This window comes from Sparus aurata, chromosome 24 (genome assembly GCF_900880675.1).
Source record: "Sparus aurata chromosome 24, fSpaAur1.1, whole genome shotgun sequence".
In the NCBI taxonomy this organism is placed as follows: Eukaryota; Metazoa; Chordata; class Actinopteri; order Spariformes; family Sparidae; genus Sparus; species Sparus aurata.
Window position 1 is genome coordinate 609,474 of NC_044210.1, and position 17,804 is coordinate 627,277.

At 42.0% G+C, this 17,804-nt stretch overlaps 1 protein-coding gene and 1 long non-coding RNA gene across 4 annotated transcripts in view; both read right to left on the reverse strand.

Moving 5' to 3' along the window:
• Positions 1-17,804, reverse strand: part of nbr1b (NBR1 autophagy cargo receptor b) — a 104,882-nt gene that overhangs the window by 55,926 nt on the left and 31,152 nt on the right. For both annotated transcript variants that reach the window (XM_030409388.1, XM_030409387.1), the window contains exons 6-7: positions 6,450-6,527; positions 6,060-6,316 (exon numbers count right to left, since the gene is read on the reverse strand). In XM_030409388.1, the coding sequence (XP_030265248.1) occupies positions 6,060-6,316; positions 6,450-6,527 (335 nt within the window). The remainder of the gene's footprint in view (positions 1-6,059; positions 6,317-6,449; positions 6,528-17,804) is intronic.
• LOC115576821 (uncharacterized) lies at positions 166-2,604 on the reverse strand. 2 transcript variants are annotated; one of them, XR_003982949.1, is made up of 7 exons: positions 2,278-2,604; positions 1,446-1,514; positions 1,269-1,361; positions 1,071-1,166; positions 742-921; positions 496-584; positions 166-371 (listed from the first exon to the last, which is right to left on the reverse strand). It is a non-coding gene; the product is annotated as an uncharacterized LOC115576821 (long non-coding RNA). The 2 variants fall into 2 exon arrangements; XR_003982948.1 differs by lacking the exon at positions 2,278-2,604 and having other exon boundaries at positions 1,446-2,224.

Here is a 17,804-nt window from a genome sequence, read left to right on the forward strand (position 1 = left end):
ATCAGATGCCATAATTATCACCCTAAGGTGATGATTTCTTATGGGTTAACAGAAAAGATTGCTCGCCCTTTGACACAAATAAAATGTATTTATGTATTTATAAATATGACCATACACAGCTCTTTAAAATATGTACCTCAAAACACAAAAGTTGAGACAAATGAATTAGCCAGCAACAACTTTTATTGGCAATAAAATAAAACATCATTTCACAGACTATTTTTTAATTCATCCTACATACATACTAAAGCGTCTTCAAAAACTCCTCAGAGTCCAGAGCTCTTCTGAGTTTTTCAGCATATTTTTCTAGTTGCTGTAGAGCCTCCTTGCTCATGTTGTTTGTCATGTAATCAGCCAACAGCCGTTTTTCACTGATGAGACAAAATGGAAGAAAATAGCGATTAGTAAAAGGAAATTCACACGGAAAGGCTGTCATAAACAATGTAAAAAACAATACTTATAGGTATTAGCACTCTCCTTATGTATGTAGCATACCTCAAGTCATACTGCAGTCCACATTTATAAACTTCTGTCGCTCTGTCAATGGAAAATGCATGGACAGCTGAAAGGGCGTGGACTGTTGCCTGTGTCATGAGGTGAACAAAAGGACATCTTTCATTTAGACATTTAAGTTGTCTGTCATGTTGCAGTTAACAAGATATTAACCATAAGTTAAAGACTGACAATAATAACAATTATACAAAATGTTATTATAATAAATAAAAAAGTTTCATAATTTACCTCTGGCAGAAGCACATCCATAACAAATGCCACGTGATTGTGACACCTGGTTGTCTGTGCTTTAACCAGGCTTGTCAAGAAGCCCAGCACTCTGTCCAGCGGCTCATCCTCCACAAAGAAAATGATCACCCTGCCCTTTGATGTTGCCCATGAGGATGGAACTTTTCATGCGATGACCGCCTGTAAATATATATATTTCTTAGGAGAATGCTCAAAATAAATGTACGAACACTAGGCTAACAGAAAATGTTTCACTTAAATCATTCATTTAACATATTTTGACCAAAATTAGTTACACTATGTGACTTAAATTCCATTTTCAAACTCACTTCAAGATGTTGCAGTAGACCGTTATCCTGAGTGATGAACGTTACATGAAGGTTACTAGTGACTTTTCTATGGTGTTCAGCTTGCTGAGCCCTTTCCTAAAATTTGATCAAACAGCATTCAGATGTTAAACGTAATTATTCTGGTTAAGTATATCAAATAAGATTAGTTGTATTTTTTGATCCTTTGCATGTCCTCACCACAAGCCTGTGGAAAGATGCGTCTTCACTCAGGATCCCAACGTCTCTGGTTGTGGTGACCACATCATGTTAGTCCATGCTGTCATTATAGTCCTTAATCAAGACACACAAAGTCATGGCTTAGTGCACAGCTGTAAACACTGGATATGTTGTTCTCTTGGGTTAATCTTCACTCACATTAACATGCTCTCTGGGTGGAAAGCTGTAAGGCCTCTTGCTGTACATGTGGTCGGTGTCCTGTGGACTCTGAAGAAAGCAAACCATAATTGTGTCAGTTTGTTTTATGGGGATCCAGGTAAGATTGACATTTGCACTTAAAATTATCGCACCCCATTGCAAATTAGGTTTATTGACAAAATGTACAAACTTTCTGCTTTTTACAATAAACAAATCAAACATGAACAATTTAAATGGATTCAAGAATAAATCTGTCATTTTTGCAATAAATGTATTTGTATGTCACTTTCTGACATGCACTTAAACGTCACCGTTAACAAATCTCTAGCCAGTACAGTTATTTGAAGTGATATAAAACGTGACCCTATTTCTTAATGTTTTTGTGCGTCAAAATAACACATTGATATGTTGAGTTAAATGACAATATTCTGCGTCTACGTGCCGTGTTCCCTCAATACTTCTGTTATCATCCCTTGCTCAGTCATCAATCTGATTTTCATAACGTAAAAGACGACACAAAATGGGTTTGCTTACGCACATTTTCAGTGTATCGGTTTGACGAAATGTGTTCTTTTTTTACAAATAGTCCGGTGTCTTTGAAAAACAGTCATTAATGCTCTTTCTGCCTGGCAAAAGACGTCTCAAACATTAAATTAAACGTCAACATCTTCACAAAATGTAAACGACCTAACCTAAACCGGCATCTCCATCTTGTCTGCCTACAGGCGCTGCTGACAACTGCGGTCGGCGAACGTACGGTTAGAATGACATTAAGTGTTCAATGTTTACACCTTCCAACCGGGAACTTAAAAATAATATAAATGCGTCTCACCTGAACTGGCATTGCCGTCTTATCTTCGCTGCATTTGCCTTCTTCTTCTTCTTCTTCTTCTTCTTCTTCTTTGACTGCTTGCATTTGCTGCTGTGAGTTTAAACGTCCTTCCCGGCCACCGTAGCAACACGTAGGCGTAGTTTGTAGGGGCGTGGTTTGTATGGGGCGTGGTTTGTAGTGGCTTCGGGGGTCGCAGTGGCTGCAGTTGGGTATTATTGCAATTCGCCGCATTGTCAACATTCGTTGCCGTTCACTTCCGTTGTTGGTCACTTCCGTTGTGACTTTTGTATTTGTGTTGTGGCTTTTGTATTTGTGTTGTGGCATTTGTATTTGTGTTGTGGCTTTTGTATTCGTGTTGTGGCTTTTGTATTCGTGTTGTGGCTTTTGTATTCGTGTTGTGGCATTTGTGTTTGTGTTGTGACTTTTGTATTCGTGTTGTGACTTTTGTATTCGTGTTGTGGCTTTTGTATTTGGCCTGACACCTCTGGGCCACCGTAGTGACGTCATGTACGCGAGAAGTCACGTTTTCCAGCATGAGGACACTCACGTGTCAGACCACGCAGAGACACAAATGCAAACAACAATGGAGGGAGGAGAGAGATGCGCGTTTTCTAGCTGGAAATACAGTCATTATTTTGAGTGAATAAAAAACAAAACACAAATGTTTGATCAATGGACCGGCCCGGCCGAAGACAGTGGCCTGTTGCAGTCTTTGAACGCAGCATCATTACACAAACTGTCCGCATCTCACAGCGAGAGTGGGTTCACTTGATTACTAACCTGGCATAGCTGGTGTTGCATCAGCGGGCAGAGTTTGCCATCAAATTAATGTGAAATAAGCACATACGCTGGGTATATAAATCAAGTGGACCTAATGTTTGAGTATCAGACGCTTGAGAGCGATTGCGTTGGATTAAATAAAAGTGGGGGGGGGGGGGGGGAACGGGATTTCGGAAAGTGGAAATGTCCCCCTTTCCCTAGTGGATGTTAGGCCTATGACACCGAATGTACCGACATGGGCAAAATGACGTCGGTTATCGTCGTAAATTTCGGTATCGGTAAATTTTCGGTTTATCGCCCAGGCCTGCAAATTACTTTCACAACAGTAGTGGGAGAAATTGTAAAATGAAGTTACGACCAAGTGATGTCATTGTATGTTTCATATATCCTGCAATGTTGTCGTAATAAAAAAATGAATGACAGAAAATTGTCAATAAAGTTCACCGATTGAGCGGCACATGTAGCTTTGAGCCATTTCTTCACATCAACAACCTGCTGAATCCTCTTCGGACAGTTGGTAGAGGGCCACTGACAAACACCACACTATCAAGAGATCTGACTTTGTTCAACAGATCAGTGAAGTCTTGTTTCAATACCTCGGATTGTTGCTTCACAACATCACAGGCCCCTGTGTGTAAGATGAGAGATTTCACTGTTGGATGATCAGCAACAATGTCCAGAATTTTTTCTGAGATGTCAGAGACCATATCGTTGGTAAAACAGAGTACTTTGGTGTTCTTCTTGCTGCAAAAGCTGTTTACCTCCTTCACAGCAACATCACCCACAATCAGTGTTTGTGGTCCAGTCATAAGCTCTTTGTGTGGTCTTTACTTTTGGATTTGGTCTCATATCTCTCCTTGTTTGTTGACGGAGAGCTTGCAAGGTCTTGATAAAGTGGAGCAAATCTGTTCTCCAGTTGTATTTTTGTTATTTGGGTAGGTTTGCTCTTACTTTTTGTTTTCACTGTTGTCCACGGTTGTTTCCTCTTTGGTACGGTTGTTGAGGAGGCACTCTTTTCAGAGGACAGTGCGGGTCAACCTGTTGCATCACAGATCTCAGGGCGTGGGGCTCTGCCTGTAACTCATTCTCCCAAAAATGATTTATCTTTAGGCTTTGCGCCAAGAGTATTCCAGCAAGGAAGAATGTTCCTGGGTTTTTTATCCAGTCCCCAGAACTCCTGTTTTGTCGAGTCATGGTCGGGGCTAATTAGCTGTGTGTTAGCAGGCTCTTGTCTGCTGTTTTGATTCCATGGGAGAGTAGATTCTTTCCCACATAGTCCATTCACTTCCACATTTATTTCTATCTGGTGGATCTTGGTTTCCAGCACAGTGATTTTCTGAAGGATCTTCAGAAAGTCGTCCACAGTAAAGGAGGCATTTTGATACTAGTTAGCATTAGCTGCAAATAGGCTTGTGCTACTTCGTAGGCTTCGTTCTAAAAGTACTGAGTTCGGGAAAAAAAAGTGAAATAAGGCAGCAGCAGCCAATTAATTGTTGTCCCACTGTTTTTTAAATATCCAGTATTCTCTGCCTGTAATCTCTCAGTGAAGAAAAAGAATAACAGTGGAAAAGAAAGCAAGCAGAAGCAAGAGCAAGCAGTCTGCACCCGTGGAGATACAGGAAGCACTGTCAGCAAAGCAAAGCTACCTGAAGGACTAATCTTTTTTGGCAAAGTACTTTGTAAAAATATGATCAAAAGGACAACGCACATATGATATGAAATAAAAAAAAATACAAAAACGCACATGCCAGTAAAAACAAATGACTCTCAGTTGAGTTTAATGTAAACACCACAAACAGTTCAAAAGTCATAAATACATCTTTTTTTTATTTAAATACCCCACTCTAAAGGGAAAGTGCAAAGAATATCAGCTCTGTTTTTCAATACAACGTCCGTCAGTGAGATAGCTGCCTTCCTAAAATAAAAAAGGGGTTACTTAGTAAGCAAGGTAACTTCCATAACAGCATGCAACAATGTCTCTGAGCATTTGTTAATACAAATAACTAATCAATAATTATGAATTATGTGTTATTACACCTAGGGGTGTCAGGATTCTCCAAATCCTCGATTCGATGACATTTTTGATGCAACACTGAATATAATATCTGACCTTTGTTCTCAATGTACCACACTACATTGTCAAATTTTCCTTTCAGGAATAGGGCGGTGCGTGAGGTGTGTGAGTAAGATGCATAAGTTGCGTAAGGTGTGTGTGGGCGGGCGAGAGCGAGGGAGCGTGCGTACGTGCGGACAGTGAATGAATGGGAGAGGAATGGGAAGCGAAAGGAGTAGCAGTGGTAATAAAATGTACAATATAGTCTGCAGTTTGGCTGTGAATAAAGGCGACGGCTCCTCAAGATACAGCAAAGCTCCCTGGTATTATTTCCCGACCGAACACGTGAAAGGGGTTCACCCCGAAGGTAAACACAAATTTCGGCCCTGGAGGAAATCATCTCCCCTGTGCTTCCTGACATAGGTCCGGGAGCCGAACAGGAATGCTATCAAAAAAACATAAAAAACACCATGCTATCGTTTGACTGGCTGTAGCTTATAGCTACTGGCTTAGCCAGTGCAGCACTTCAACCTGTGTGTGATTTTTCCACTTGGCAAGCCGACCGGACGTGACATGGGGACGTGGAAGCATCGACGATTCCAATTTTTAATTCGAAGTTCAAGATTGTGACTTAATTTCGGTAGATTTCGATTTAAAGTATAATACGTTTTTTATTGTCCAAAGTTTCTTTAGTAGTTTTGGTAGCCAACACATCAATATTATGCTTCTGTCACTTTCTGCAGATGTTTCACATTAAAAGTCCACCAGCGATCCAAAGTATTATGGCCCTTGAGCTGCTGTGAGACTTTTAATGTAAAACCTTTGTGCAGGAAGTGTTTTTGCCTTCCCATCTGCTTGTCCTCTATATGCATGTTTAATTTCTGCTTAAAAAACTTCAACTATCCAATTCAAAGTGACTTTCTATTCTATCTGTGCAGATTACACATACCTGCACTGGTAACCTCCTCCAGTGGTCTGTCCCCTGCAGGAGGAGCAGGGAGGTGTGGAGGAGGATGGAGCTCCAGGCAGAGTGGAGGATGAAACCTCGGGGACCTGCTGAACCTCTGCTCCTCCTACTGCTGCTTCCTCTCTACCTCCTCCTGCTGTTACTCCTGCTGCTCCTCCCAGAGGCTTGTGGATGCAGCACTGTCCAGAGAACTCCCGGCAGATCTTTTCCACTGCCTCGCGAACCACCTGGTCCTTAAACTAGAGGGATGAAGGGGGGGGGGGGGGATTGGGGCAATATGATAAAGTGTTTCAGTGTCTCAGCCAGTCACTCCAGCAAAACAACCCAACTTGCACTCAAAAACTATTGTCACCTCCATCAGGTTGTTCCTACCTTCTCCATGTAAGAAGTGAACCAGGCTGGAGGAGTCTTGTCTTCTTCTTTGGTCCCCTTCACTTCTTTCATGATCACCTTATCAACATAGAGAGAGAAAAAATATTAATTAAGTAAAACGTACATTTCAGCATCTGTATTACGTTTTTTTCGATGTAAATGACTATACAGGCATGCATTATAATTTCACAAGCAACCAGCTCACCCTGTCATTCACACTGGCGGAAATATAATTACTGTTGATGCGACTATTACCATCTTTCAAACTGCTATCATGGATCATGGATTTGATCATATAAACCTGCTGCACAGCTGACCTGTCAACCCGCTTTCCACTGATTCAGATTCAAATATCCATGCAAATTCTAGATTAATTCTACAATTTGGGAATTTATTTTAAAATGCGCATTCATAAGAAGGGACAGCTCACCACAATATCAAAACTCAATATTCTTCATCTAACCCAGGGATTCCCAAAGTGTGGTCCGCGCACCCCTGGGGGTGCGCAAGCCGCCACCAGGGGTGCGCGAGATGAAAAATGTAATGGTAGTCTGGTGTAAAAATATTACACAGTGTCTGTGCGTTCAGACCGAAAGCGCACAAAGAGGAAAATCTGCCTTGTCCGCCTTGTCCACTCCACCTAAGTCGCTTAGTCACCCTGTTCGTTCTTGCTTCTAAATTTAAAGGGCCCGCAAGCCACTCGCGTTAAACACCACCACGCAACTACTGCTGTAGCACAGCCCATCTATTTACCGACATCGTTGATCACGGAAAGTTACTCGTTGAACAGTAACTTGATAACGCACACACACACACACACACACACGCACACACACATAGCCACTGGAGAAACTGCTATTGCAGGGGTGGACTGGCCATCGGGAGTACCGGGGTTTTTTCCGGTGGGCCGATGAACGGCCGTTTTTGATTTTATTTTTATTAATTCATTTATTTATTTATTTATTTATTTATGCTGCGCCTACACATTTCTCTGTCGACCCCAAGAGAGTGAGTGATTGGTGAAAAAATCAAACTGAGCTTCAGCGTCTGTCTGGAGTTTGCAGCGAGTGCTGGTTGGCTGAATTGTTTCCTCCGCCACAACAACTTCACTTGCAGAAAGATGGCAGAGAATTCACCGAGAAGCTGGCGAAGTATGTGACATTTTCATCCCGGGTTTTGAGAGGAAGGAACAAAACTCCTGTCACAAATTGCCACCTGGTCCCAAATAAACGCCCCGGCTATTATTTGGTATTTTACGGTATGATAACTCTCCCGGCCGGGGAGAGAGACAAGCATCACAGTGCTCAGCTGCAGACACATCAGAGAGGTGACGAGTTTCGAGTCCCAATTTCTCTGGGACCGACCTGACTGAGGGACGACAGCAGAGCGAGACATCCCCATTGGTTATCGCATGGCTTTTCCACCTAGACGCGTCGTAGCTCATTACATAAAGTTGGAGGATTTTTTAATTTTTTTTTTTCCTCCTGCCTCCGCCTTTTCCACCTTTCCCTCCTTGTCCGCCTGGCTCCCATCCATTGCATTAATATGGGTAAGTCTTTGTCGGTATTGATATTATTGCTACAAATATAGGCCTACTGGGAATACTCACACATCCTCCTCCCCGTCTCTCTCTCTCTCTCTCGCTGCAGGCTGAGCGACTTTTGCGCTGCTCTTGAAAAGTTCCAGATGGATCCTCTTTTATCCTCTTTTAATTTAGGCCTATTTTATGTTTCTGAGCCCATCCTCTTTGTTACTTATTTTGTGGATCGTGTGTAATTTTATCTCACTTGTAAAGTTTCAGATTGATCCTCGTTTTTATTTATTTATACCTGTTTCTGTGCCCATGCTCTTTAATGTTGTGGATCGTTTGTAACTTCAATGCAATTTAATTCAATGTTCTGTCGTTCTAATTTCCATAACTGTTGTGTTATGATGATGTTGATGTTAGCTCCACGGTTATTTAATACTGCTGCAATTTTTCTTTTACGCGGCTGAAAATATAACATTTATGTCAAAATCGTGCTTTCTGTTACTGAGCCTGTGTCTGTCCCTCATCCTCTTAAAAGTGGAAGCTTGTGCATAACTTTGTTGTATTATATTGAAACTCTGTTGATGTTGTTATCGTCATGTGTGTTCTGGTTATTTGCGCATGATTAAACATGAGTCTTTATATGGCGATAAAACAAAGCTTTGTTGCGTTTTTGTTGTTGCGGTTTTTTTTTGGGGGGGGGTGCGTCAGCCCGGTTGGGACGTAGAAGGGGGTGCTCCGCAAAAAAAGTTTGGGAACCGCTGATCTAACCTATAGTGCTATTTATCCATCTAGACCAATGGTCCTCAATAGGCAGCCCCCGGGCCGCCTCCGGCCCACCGGCCGCCTATTTGTGGCCCCAGAACTATTATTCCTTCACCATGTGTTTTCCATGCCAATGATAGACAGACAACATGTTACTGGGTCGCTGACTGCTGCAAGCGCAATTTTTAGCTTTCACTTTCGTTTTTGGAGCAGTTCGCATATTGAAATTACCGTATTGACTCGAATATAGGACGAGGTTTTTTTGGATGAAAATTATGTGGAAAAAGTGGGATCGTCTTATAATCGGGGTCTAACCGTTGACACATGCTGATAGTTGTTTGGGTCGCTACACGACCACAACAGCAGAGGGCGCCAGCTTATTGTAGAGAGGTCACTGACACTGTGGCTGCGGTTATCTGTCAATCACAGCGGAGAAGAAGTGACAGGAGATGAAAAATGGAGAGACGCGGTGATTTTACGGAGCAAAGTGGATCAAAAGTGTGGCAAGTTAACAGACATCTGAGGCGGAGCTATGATGCTGATTTTAAGATAATGGAGATCAGTGCAGCGGAGGCGCCAAACAACTGTCAGCCAGCCAAGATATATGGAGTTACGGAGTGTAACGTCCGAAGATGGCGGGTCCAAAAAGATCGTCTGAAAACGCTAACAGTAAGAGAAAAGCTTATCGTGGTCCTCTAAGCGGCCGCTTCCAAGAGACTGACAGGAGGGTATGTGACTTTGTTACTGAGAAACGAATTTTGGTTATCAGAGTCTTCAGTTTTATGAAGTCTTGAAAAGAGGGGTCGTCTTATAATCAGGGTCGTCCTATATTCGGGTCAATACGGTATGCCTGCTGTAGGAGCCTGGATTGCACGAAAATGGCGTGTTCCAAGTTCACTGCTCAGAGAAAAGTGGAAAGTGAAAATCGACTATTCGAAGAAGAATGGACTGAAAAATGTGCATTCATCCCCCCTTCAACCAGACCCATTTGCTTAATATGCCAATAGACCATAGCTGTGATGAAGATTTCCAATTTGAAACGTCATTAGGAGATGAAGCATAGCATTTTTGAAGAGACATTTCCTAAAAATTCAGAGATAAGAACAACAAAAATGTATGCACTGAAATCGTCATATCAAGCTGCAAGCAGGACTCTTGTCACATCTATGACACAACAACAAAAAGCAAGAGTGCTCACTTAGAGACTCAGAAACTTTGTTTTATTTAACTACTTTAATTTGTCAAAATGGAAATGTCATTTTATTTTAGTTTTAGTGTTTATATATATATATATATATATATATATATATATATATATATATATATATATATATATATAAATATAAATATATAATGGAACAGTGATTGGTTGGGGTTTGGCACAAAGTATCTTTCACCATCACCGATTGGTTAGTCGCCACCCGCAAGGGAAGAAGGGTAAACAATGGCAGCATCAACAACACAAGCGGAACATGCTGCTGCGACTTGCCCGAAGACCCCCCGCTGCATAAAGCCACTTTTGACGGTTGGAGATATAAGCATTACTTTGAATTTGTTGAGCGTAAGGAAAATAACTTGACCGTAAGGTGCACACTTTGCCCGTGTTGGAAACATCTCTCCACCGCTGCTAACACTACCTCAAACTTAACCAAGAACCTACAGAGACAGCACGCCTACACAAAGCTTGTCGCTAACTGGGCGCTCACACCAAAGGCGCTAAAATCGCCTGTGGTCGCTCTGATCGCTCACATCGCTTTGGTTGCTTCAGTCGCTGCAGTCGCTGCCACACAGGCGACTGCAGCGACTGAAGCAACCAAAGCGACCGAAGGACGGGTCTTTCAAGCAGCAGGCATTTCCGCCTTTTTCCGCCTTTGGAATCCAGATCAGCCCCCAATTGGCTGTCGCCGCGGTCGCGCCGCTGCTCATTTGCATAAAGTTGAGCATCTGTCAACTCTCGTCGCTCGCATTGCTTGCGTCGCGTCGCTCGCGTCGCGTCGCTGAAATCGCGTCGCTCACGCCGCCGGTCGCTCCTCGTCGCCAGCGTACATTGAAAATGAATGGCAGTTGGTCGCCTCGGTCGCTCAAGTCGCTTTTGGTGTGAGCGCCCGGTAAGGAACCGTGGAGCAACATGAATGTAACAAGTAATGTAACAAGTAATGTAACTAATTACTTTCTTCAGGGAGTAATCATGTAATGTATGGCATTACTATTTTTAATAGTAATGTGTAATGTGTAATATATTACCCCAAATTAATTCATTTGAAAAATTCAACAGCATTGTCTGTAAAAATCATGACCAGGGGCCTCATGTACTAAGACTTGCGTGGATTTCTTACTGAAACATGGCGTACGCTAGAATCCAGAAACTGTCGTACGCACAAAAAAAATCAGATGTATCAAAGTGTGCTTACGCATGGATCCAAGCACTTCTCCTTTGTCCCTGTCCACGCCCCCATTTAAATATGCAAATTCACTTAAATAGGGCCTGCACCAGGGATTCCCCTCTCTGCACCATCAGATTCACACCATGAGTAAAGGGAAGAAGCGAAACTTCACCGAGTCTGAGCTCGAAACTCTATTAAATGAAGTCGAGACGCGAAGATCTGTATTATTTGGTAGCCTCTCGTCAGGGATAAACACCCAAAAAAAGAAATGTGAGTGGGAGCATGTGTGTGTGGCACTGAACGCTGTGGGGTCGGAGCAGCGCACACTCACTGAAATAAAAAATAAAAAAATGGTCCGACGTGAAGGTAAAGCGGAGGATTTCGGCCCACCGCCGAAGCGTCACCGCAACGGGCGGGGGTACAGGAGTCAAATGAAGGAGGAATACAACATGTGAAATAGGTTTAGTTTCCTTTGTTCATGCACCACTTGATCGAACCACTATTGCTTTTTAAAAAAAAAAAAATAGGATAATAATAACAATAATAAGTGCTACCGTTAGTGGGAAACAAACAGAAGGACAAAACTACTTCATTACAAGGATTGACAAGACTGATCACACTTATTAATGACTGCAGAAGTGCGCCGTGGCTACTGCAGTGTTACATTTCCAACTTTACGCACACGTTTATTGACACAAATACTGGACACAAAGAAACAATAAAGGGCTTATTAGATAGCTCTGTTTTCACCAGGGAAAAACAAAAACACATATTTGAATGCACGTCCCCAAACGGGCATTGTGCTGGTTTACATTCGGGGCGCAATTAAGCGGATAAATTATTTACTCACAGAGAAGCCACCCATCGCGCACCGTGCCAGCCTCCAGCCTGTTACCAACCATGCTATTGGTAAGAATGAACGAGTCATGCGTTGAACCAGGCCAACTTGCCACGATGTTGGTGAGCTGCAATTGCGCATCACATATTATTTGAACATTAATTGAATGAAAAGGTTTCCTGTTGACAAAAACAAATTCATCCTGTGATGGCGCTTTTATAGCAACATGTGTGCAGTCAATAGCTCTGATTACATTAGGGGAAATGGCTCTTGCTGCAAATTGCGCTTTAAAGTTGACATTCTTATGATCCCGTCCCACACAGCTGGCATGGCGCGGCTCAGAGTGGACTGGCACACTCCTGACCGGTCGGCAGGCTTGGGGAGTAACGGACTACATGTAACGGCGTTACGTAATTAGGATACAAAAAAACAGTAACTGTATTCCGTTACAGTTACAGAAAAAAAAGCCGTAATCAGATTACAGATACATCTGGAAAAAAATTGGGATTATTAGTTGGATTACAATTAAAATATATGATGATGAATGATGAATAAGTGTGAATGAATTAATCTAACACTTGCCAATGCGGCAATGCCGTATGCACGCGCGCACACATTACTACAGTTCACTACAAGTCAGTCACAACGACGCTCTGCTCTCAAGTGAAGCCAGACGGCTCCTTATGGCCTCGAGCGCTAGAGAAAAAAATGCTTTCACTGCGTGGAAATTTCGCCATTACTTTGTTTCTAAAGAAGAAAGAGGGAACAACATCACTGTACAGTGCAAGCTATGCCTCCCAGCTGTGCACACACTGTCATCGTCCAAGGACACCACATCCAATTTAAAGAAACATTTAATGGTAAGCGAAACTGCGAACGTTAGCTAGCTACACAGAAATTATGTTAGCTAAAGTTAACATTAGTTAGCCTGCTAACCAGACTGTCATTGTAACAACTACTACTGCTGTTGCTGCTACTAGGTATTACTACTGGGTCTGTGGGTGGTGCTGCTGGTGACCGGGTCGGTACGTGTTTAGGTTTTTGGTAGTTTTGAAGTCTCGTTTTGGTTCGCTCCCGTTTGCCCTGTTAAAATGAAGACATTACATTGTTAATACAAACTCAATACTTCCTGTGTCCGTCTCAAATTAAAAGTCCTCTTACATAAATGGCTCAGTAGGCTTTTATTGTGAAACATTTGCACGGACTTCATCGTGGAAAACTCGTTGACTTTCGAGGGCCCCATAGGCACTTAAAATGTAGCTACTGCCACCTTGTGAGGCTTGTACATTACAAAATTGCCTGAAACACCTGCAGTGACTGAAATGGGTCACTAACACTTTAGATCACAACAAGGTATTAAAATAGCATGATTATATTAGGAAATTGTATGGGTAATTTTGGGGGACAAATAAGTGACACACATCCTATATGTGGGGGTGTTTTACAACTGCTATTACTAGAAATAGGCCTAGTAGTCACAATAACACTAATAATAATTGTTATTACTATTATTATTATTATTATTACTACTACTATTATTGTAATATGTGATGTAATTCTTGAATACAGCAGAATAGTTAGTAGTCAATGAATAAAACTGAATAAATGTAACATACCCTACAATTAATTACATTTTTAATTTGCTTTATGTGTTCCTCAGAGGAAGTCTTTATTTGCATTTGTATTGAGGTAATCCAAAAGTAACTTAAAGTAATCAAGTTACATTACTTTAATATTGTGGTACTTGGATTACGTTACTGAGTAAACTTTTTAACAGGTAATTAGTAACTGTATCGGACTACATTTTTAAAGTAACCCTCCCAACCCTGCCGGTCGGCCAGTTCCCCCTGGAAGGCTCCTGTTGCCAGAAACCCCAGAGTGGTCAGCACCTGTGTGGGCACGGACAACCCCAGGCCCCTGGCTATGTTTCCTTCTAGGGCCGGCCGCAGCTCTGCGCACAGCTCCAGTAACATTGGCCTCGGCAACCTAAAATGACTCATGAGCCAGTTGTCGTCATTTGCCAACAGATCTTCCCGTTCTCTAAACATCCTCTCACGTCTGATATAACCATTTGCGATGTCTTCTAACAAGGCCAAGGCTGCCATTGTTAATGCCATTTTTTCATCACTTTGCGCATGCTTTTATATCCATCCATATGATTGCATACACGTGTCTGTTAATTGTCCATTAATGTGTCTCTGATGTGCACATTACACTGAGGACTAATTGTTTTCACATAATTAACAGTTTCCCAGCATCACCTCTAAGTGTCGCCAAAGGAACAATAGCTGTAGAAACGTGCGTACGCCAGCCATGAAGCTGGCGTGGGGCACCGCATATTTCCACGGTCATTTCACTTTTGATACATCTGAACGTTGGCGTGGAAAATGACGTACGCCACGTTTTTGTGCGTACGCAACATTGATACATGAGGCCCCTGGTTACTCAAGTCACTCAAAAGTCCTTGTTGTGAGCAGTATATGTAGGAACTACTTTGTCCACATTGTCATTGCATCTAATCATGGACGAGAGGGTAGCTAACTAAGCTAACTAGGCTAGCTAATGTTACAGCTCAGCCAAGGAGAGAGACATTAATGTTTATATTCCCCACTGTCATGAGCAAAAGCCTCTGGTCCATGAATAGATGCGGGCATAGGCGGAAATCCCGGGGGGGACAGGGGGGACATGTCCCCCCCCCCCCCCTCCAGTAAAGCTGTCCCCCCCTTGAATAATTTGAGACACAATTAATAATTTTTGAACAATGCAGTAGCATTTATTGAAAGCACAATGTAAGCGGTGCTCATTATAATTGCGCAATAATGTGCTATTTACATCTTTAAAGATTTAGTCCCCCCCCCCTTCCCATTCTTACAAATGGTTGAGTCCACCCCACACTCTTTCCAACGGGCGGAGCTAGCAGCTGCAGCAGCGTGTGGATGTAGCCTGCTACTCACCCTATGCTTCGCGGGGTAAGAGGTCTATACCACACAGACATAGTTACATAAGTTACAACAACACACATCCCATTTACTTAAAGCGCCAGGTCCAGGCTGTCTGCAACATTTATCCTGCGTTGTTCAAAAGCCTACTCAATTACTAGTGCTGTTAAGCTAAGTGAAAAGCTACAGATAGTGATAGTCACAGACAGAGAGGTGAGGACAGGACAGGACAGGACAAGAGCACTAACTCTCTAACTGTAAAACAGAATACATACAGTTTTGTGGCATAGTTGTCAGATGTTTGTTGACAACACAATAAATATATATTTTTGAGAAATTGTTTTATGTTGGATTATTCCTTAAGGTATTTCCTTTAGTTTTGAGATTGTTTGGAGCTTTTACCTCTTGTAAAGATATTTAATGGACTGTGGTGGAAGTTAGAACAGTGAAAAAAGGTATTATGTCAGATGTGTTCACATAAAGTGTGTTATTGCCACCTTCCACCTAATACCATTGTTTTGTATTGCTGGGTGAATAAACAAGAACTTGTATACAGGTAGGGTAAGGACTAATACAGTATAATGCAATTATTGTAATTATCATTACTTTTGATAACATTTTTTAAAACATTTGATCTGAACATGCTGACAGTGCAAGAGTGCAACATTGCGAGAGAGAGAGAGAGAGAGATTTCATCTGGAAAAACAAACAGTGGTGGACAGTAACGGAGTAAATTTACTTGAGTACTGTACTTAAGTACATATCCAGAGGATTTGTACTTTACTTGAGTATTAGATTTCTTTGGTACTTATTACTCTTACTTGAATACATTTCCAAGACAAATATTTTTACTTTTACTCGAGTTAATTTCTAGGAAGGCTGAAAAGTACTCGTTACTTTCAGGTCTGCTCTTTTTTTTTTTTTTTTTCTAAAATACTATTGGACACAAGCTGTGTTTGTCAAAGAAGGAAACCTATCACAGTGCACGCTCTCCACTGGGATCTACGTAAAAGCGGAAATACGTCATTCCTCCCCATAAGGATACCACCAAAGTAGCCACGCTCTCGACTGCGTTTGTCAACACAAAACCGCGACAATGGCTGCATCAGATGTAGTTTTTTTGTAAAGCAGTGATTCTCAACCAGTGGTCTGGGGACAACATTGGTCTTTGAGGGGGTTCCAGTTCCCAACTTCTGATAGAGAGTTAGTTGGACGGTGCAGGGTTCATTTGGTTACAGTTTTAATGATAGTTAATAAACATCTGCATCTGCAACATCTGCTGCAGTGATGTTGCTAGGTACGCGTCCTGCGTCCCTGATGCATTAAAATCTGAAAGGACGCACTAAACTTACTATTCATGCGTCCCGGGGACGCACCTCATTTTTTCCCATGAAAAACGATACATTGTGAACATTAAACAACTCGTGTTTAATCACAGTAACTGGCAAAGAAACCTTGTTGTTAGCAGACCGGACAAGCGCTGTTTCACCCCTCTGCGCATCTACTCGGCGCAGACGTGATCCCCTGTACAAAGTATCGCGACATCCTAATTTAGCCGCTACCAAAACAACTAGCCCATCACCGCTGATTTCATTTCAACCAGGGACATCGCACTCGTGGGGGATGTGTGTGTTTTAACACCCACACTTTTCCCGATGAGAGGGTTCAACACCCACACTTTTTCTGCAGTTTTTCTGCAGTTTTGCACAAACGCCTTACTGCGGCCGGAGTCACTTTCTCCTGCCGCTCTAAGTCTGCGCTCGTTGCAGCTGCCTCCTCTCTCCTCCCTCTCCTGTTGCTGCTTCAAACATGACACCGGCTTTGGGACTGACCGGCTGATGATTTACTGTTCTGCCTTAAGTCCCGCCTCTCTTGCTATGTTAGATTTATTGTTCAGCTCTTGTTGATGAGGCGGGATCTACCGTAAAATACCAAATAATAGCCGGGCGTGTATTTGTCTCAACCACTAAACAGACCAGGCGTTTATTTGGGACAGGCGATTAATTCCCTCCTCACAAAAATCCGGGCTGAAAATGTCACAAACTTCTCCAGCTTCTCTGTGAATTCTCTGGAAACGGAGAGCACCAAAAACATTGTCTGTAACGTTCTCTGATGATTATAAACGTTGATTACTCCTGATACGTTCAGAATACAGGTCGACACCAAACCACATGATGTGTTTTATAATGTTTTTATGTATTTACAGCTGCTAATGTATGTATCGCTGTTACTGTGATGACATATGACAGTTAAATATTTAATCTGTCTATAGTAACCACATCCTGACATGTAACTGTGATTGTTGATAATCTAAGTACTAATAATAACAATCATGACAAAAAAATTAACAGAGACTGCAGATCAAGATAAGCAGCTGCAACTGGCAGTGAGCAGCTCTCTTTTCTGTTAGCAGTGAAGTGACATAGTCCATGACAGAACATTATAGAATATGATAATGTATAAAATAACATTTAATGGTAAAAAAGAAAAAGTACAGTTGCAGTAGGCTTCTATTATAAATATTATAATTAAACGAATCAAGACAGATGTCACATTTACATGTCAGGGTGTGGTTATGTTAGACACAGATTTAATATTTAAGTGTCATTTATCATCACCCCCCGACCCAAAATTGTGTTAAAAAAAACACCACCACCACCACATCCATCCCCCGCACGTTTGAAAAGCTTACTACACCCCTATTTTCAACAATTAAAAATACAAACTTCATAGTAAATAAACCCACGTTTCCACTGCTCGATGCTGTGCTCATTTGTGTCGATTATATTTTAACGTTTAGGGGACGTGCTGTAATGAAATAAATAGAACATAATCCGGTGGTGGTGATGAAAACTACATTGAATGGCAGCCACCATTTTGTTATGCCCAAACGGTGCAGGT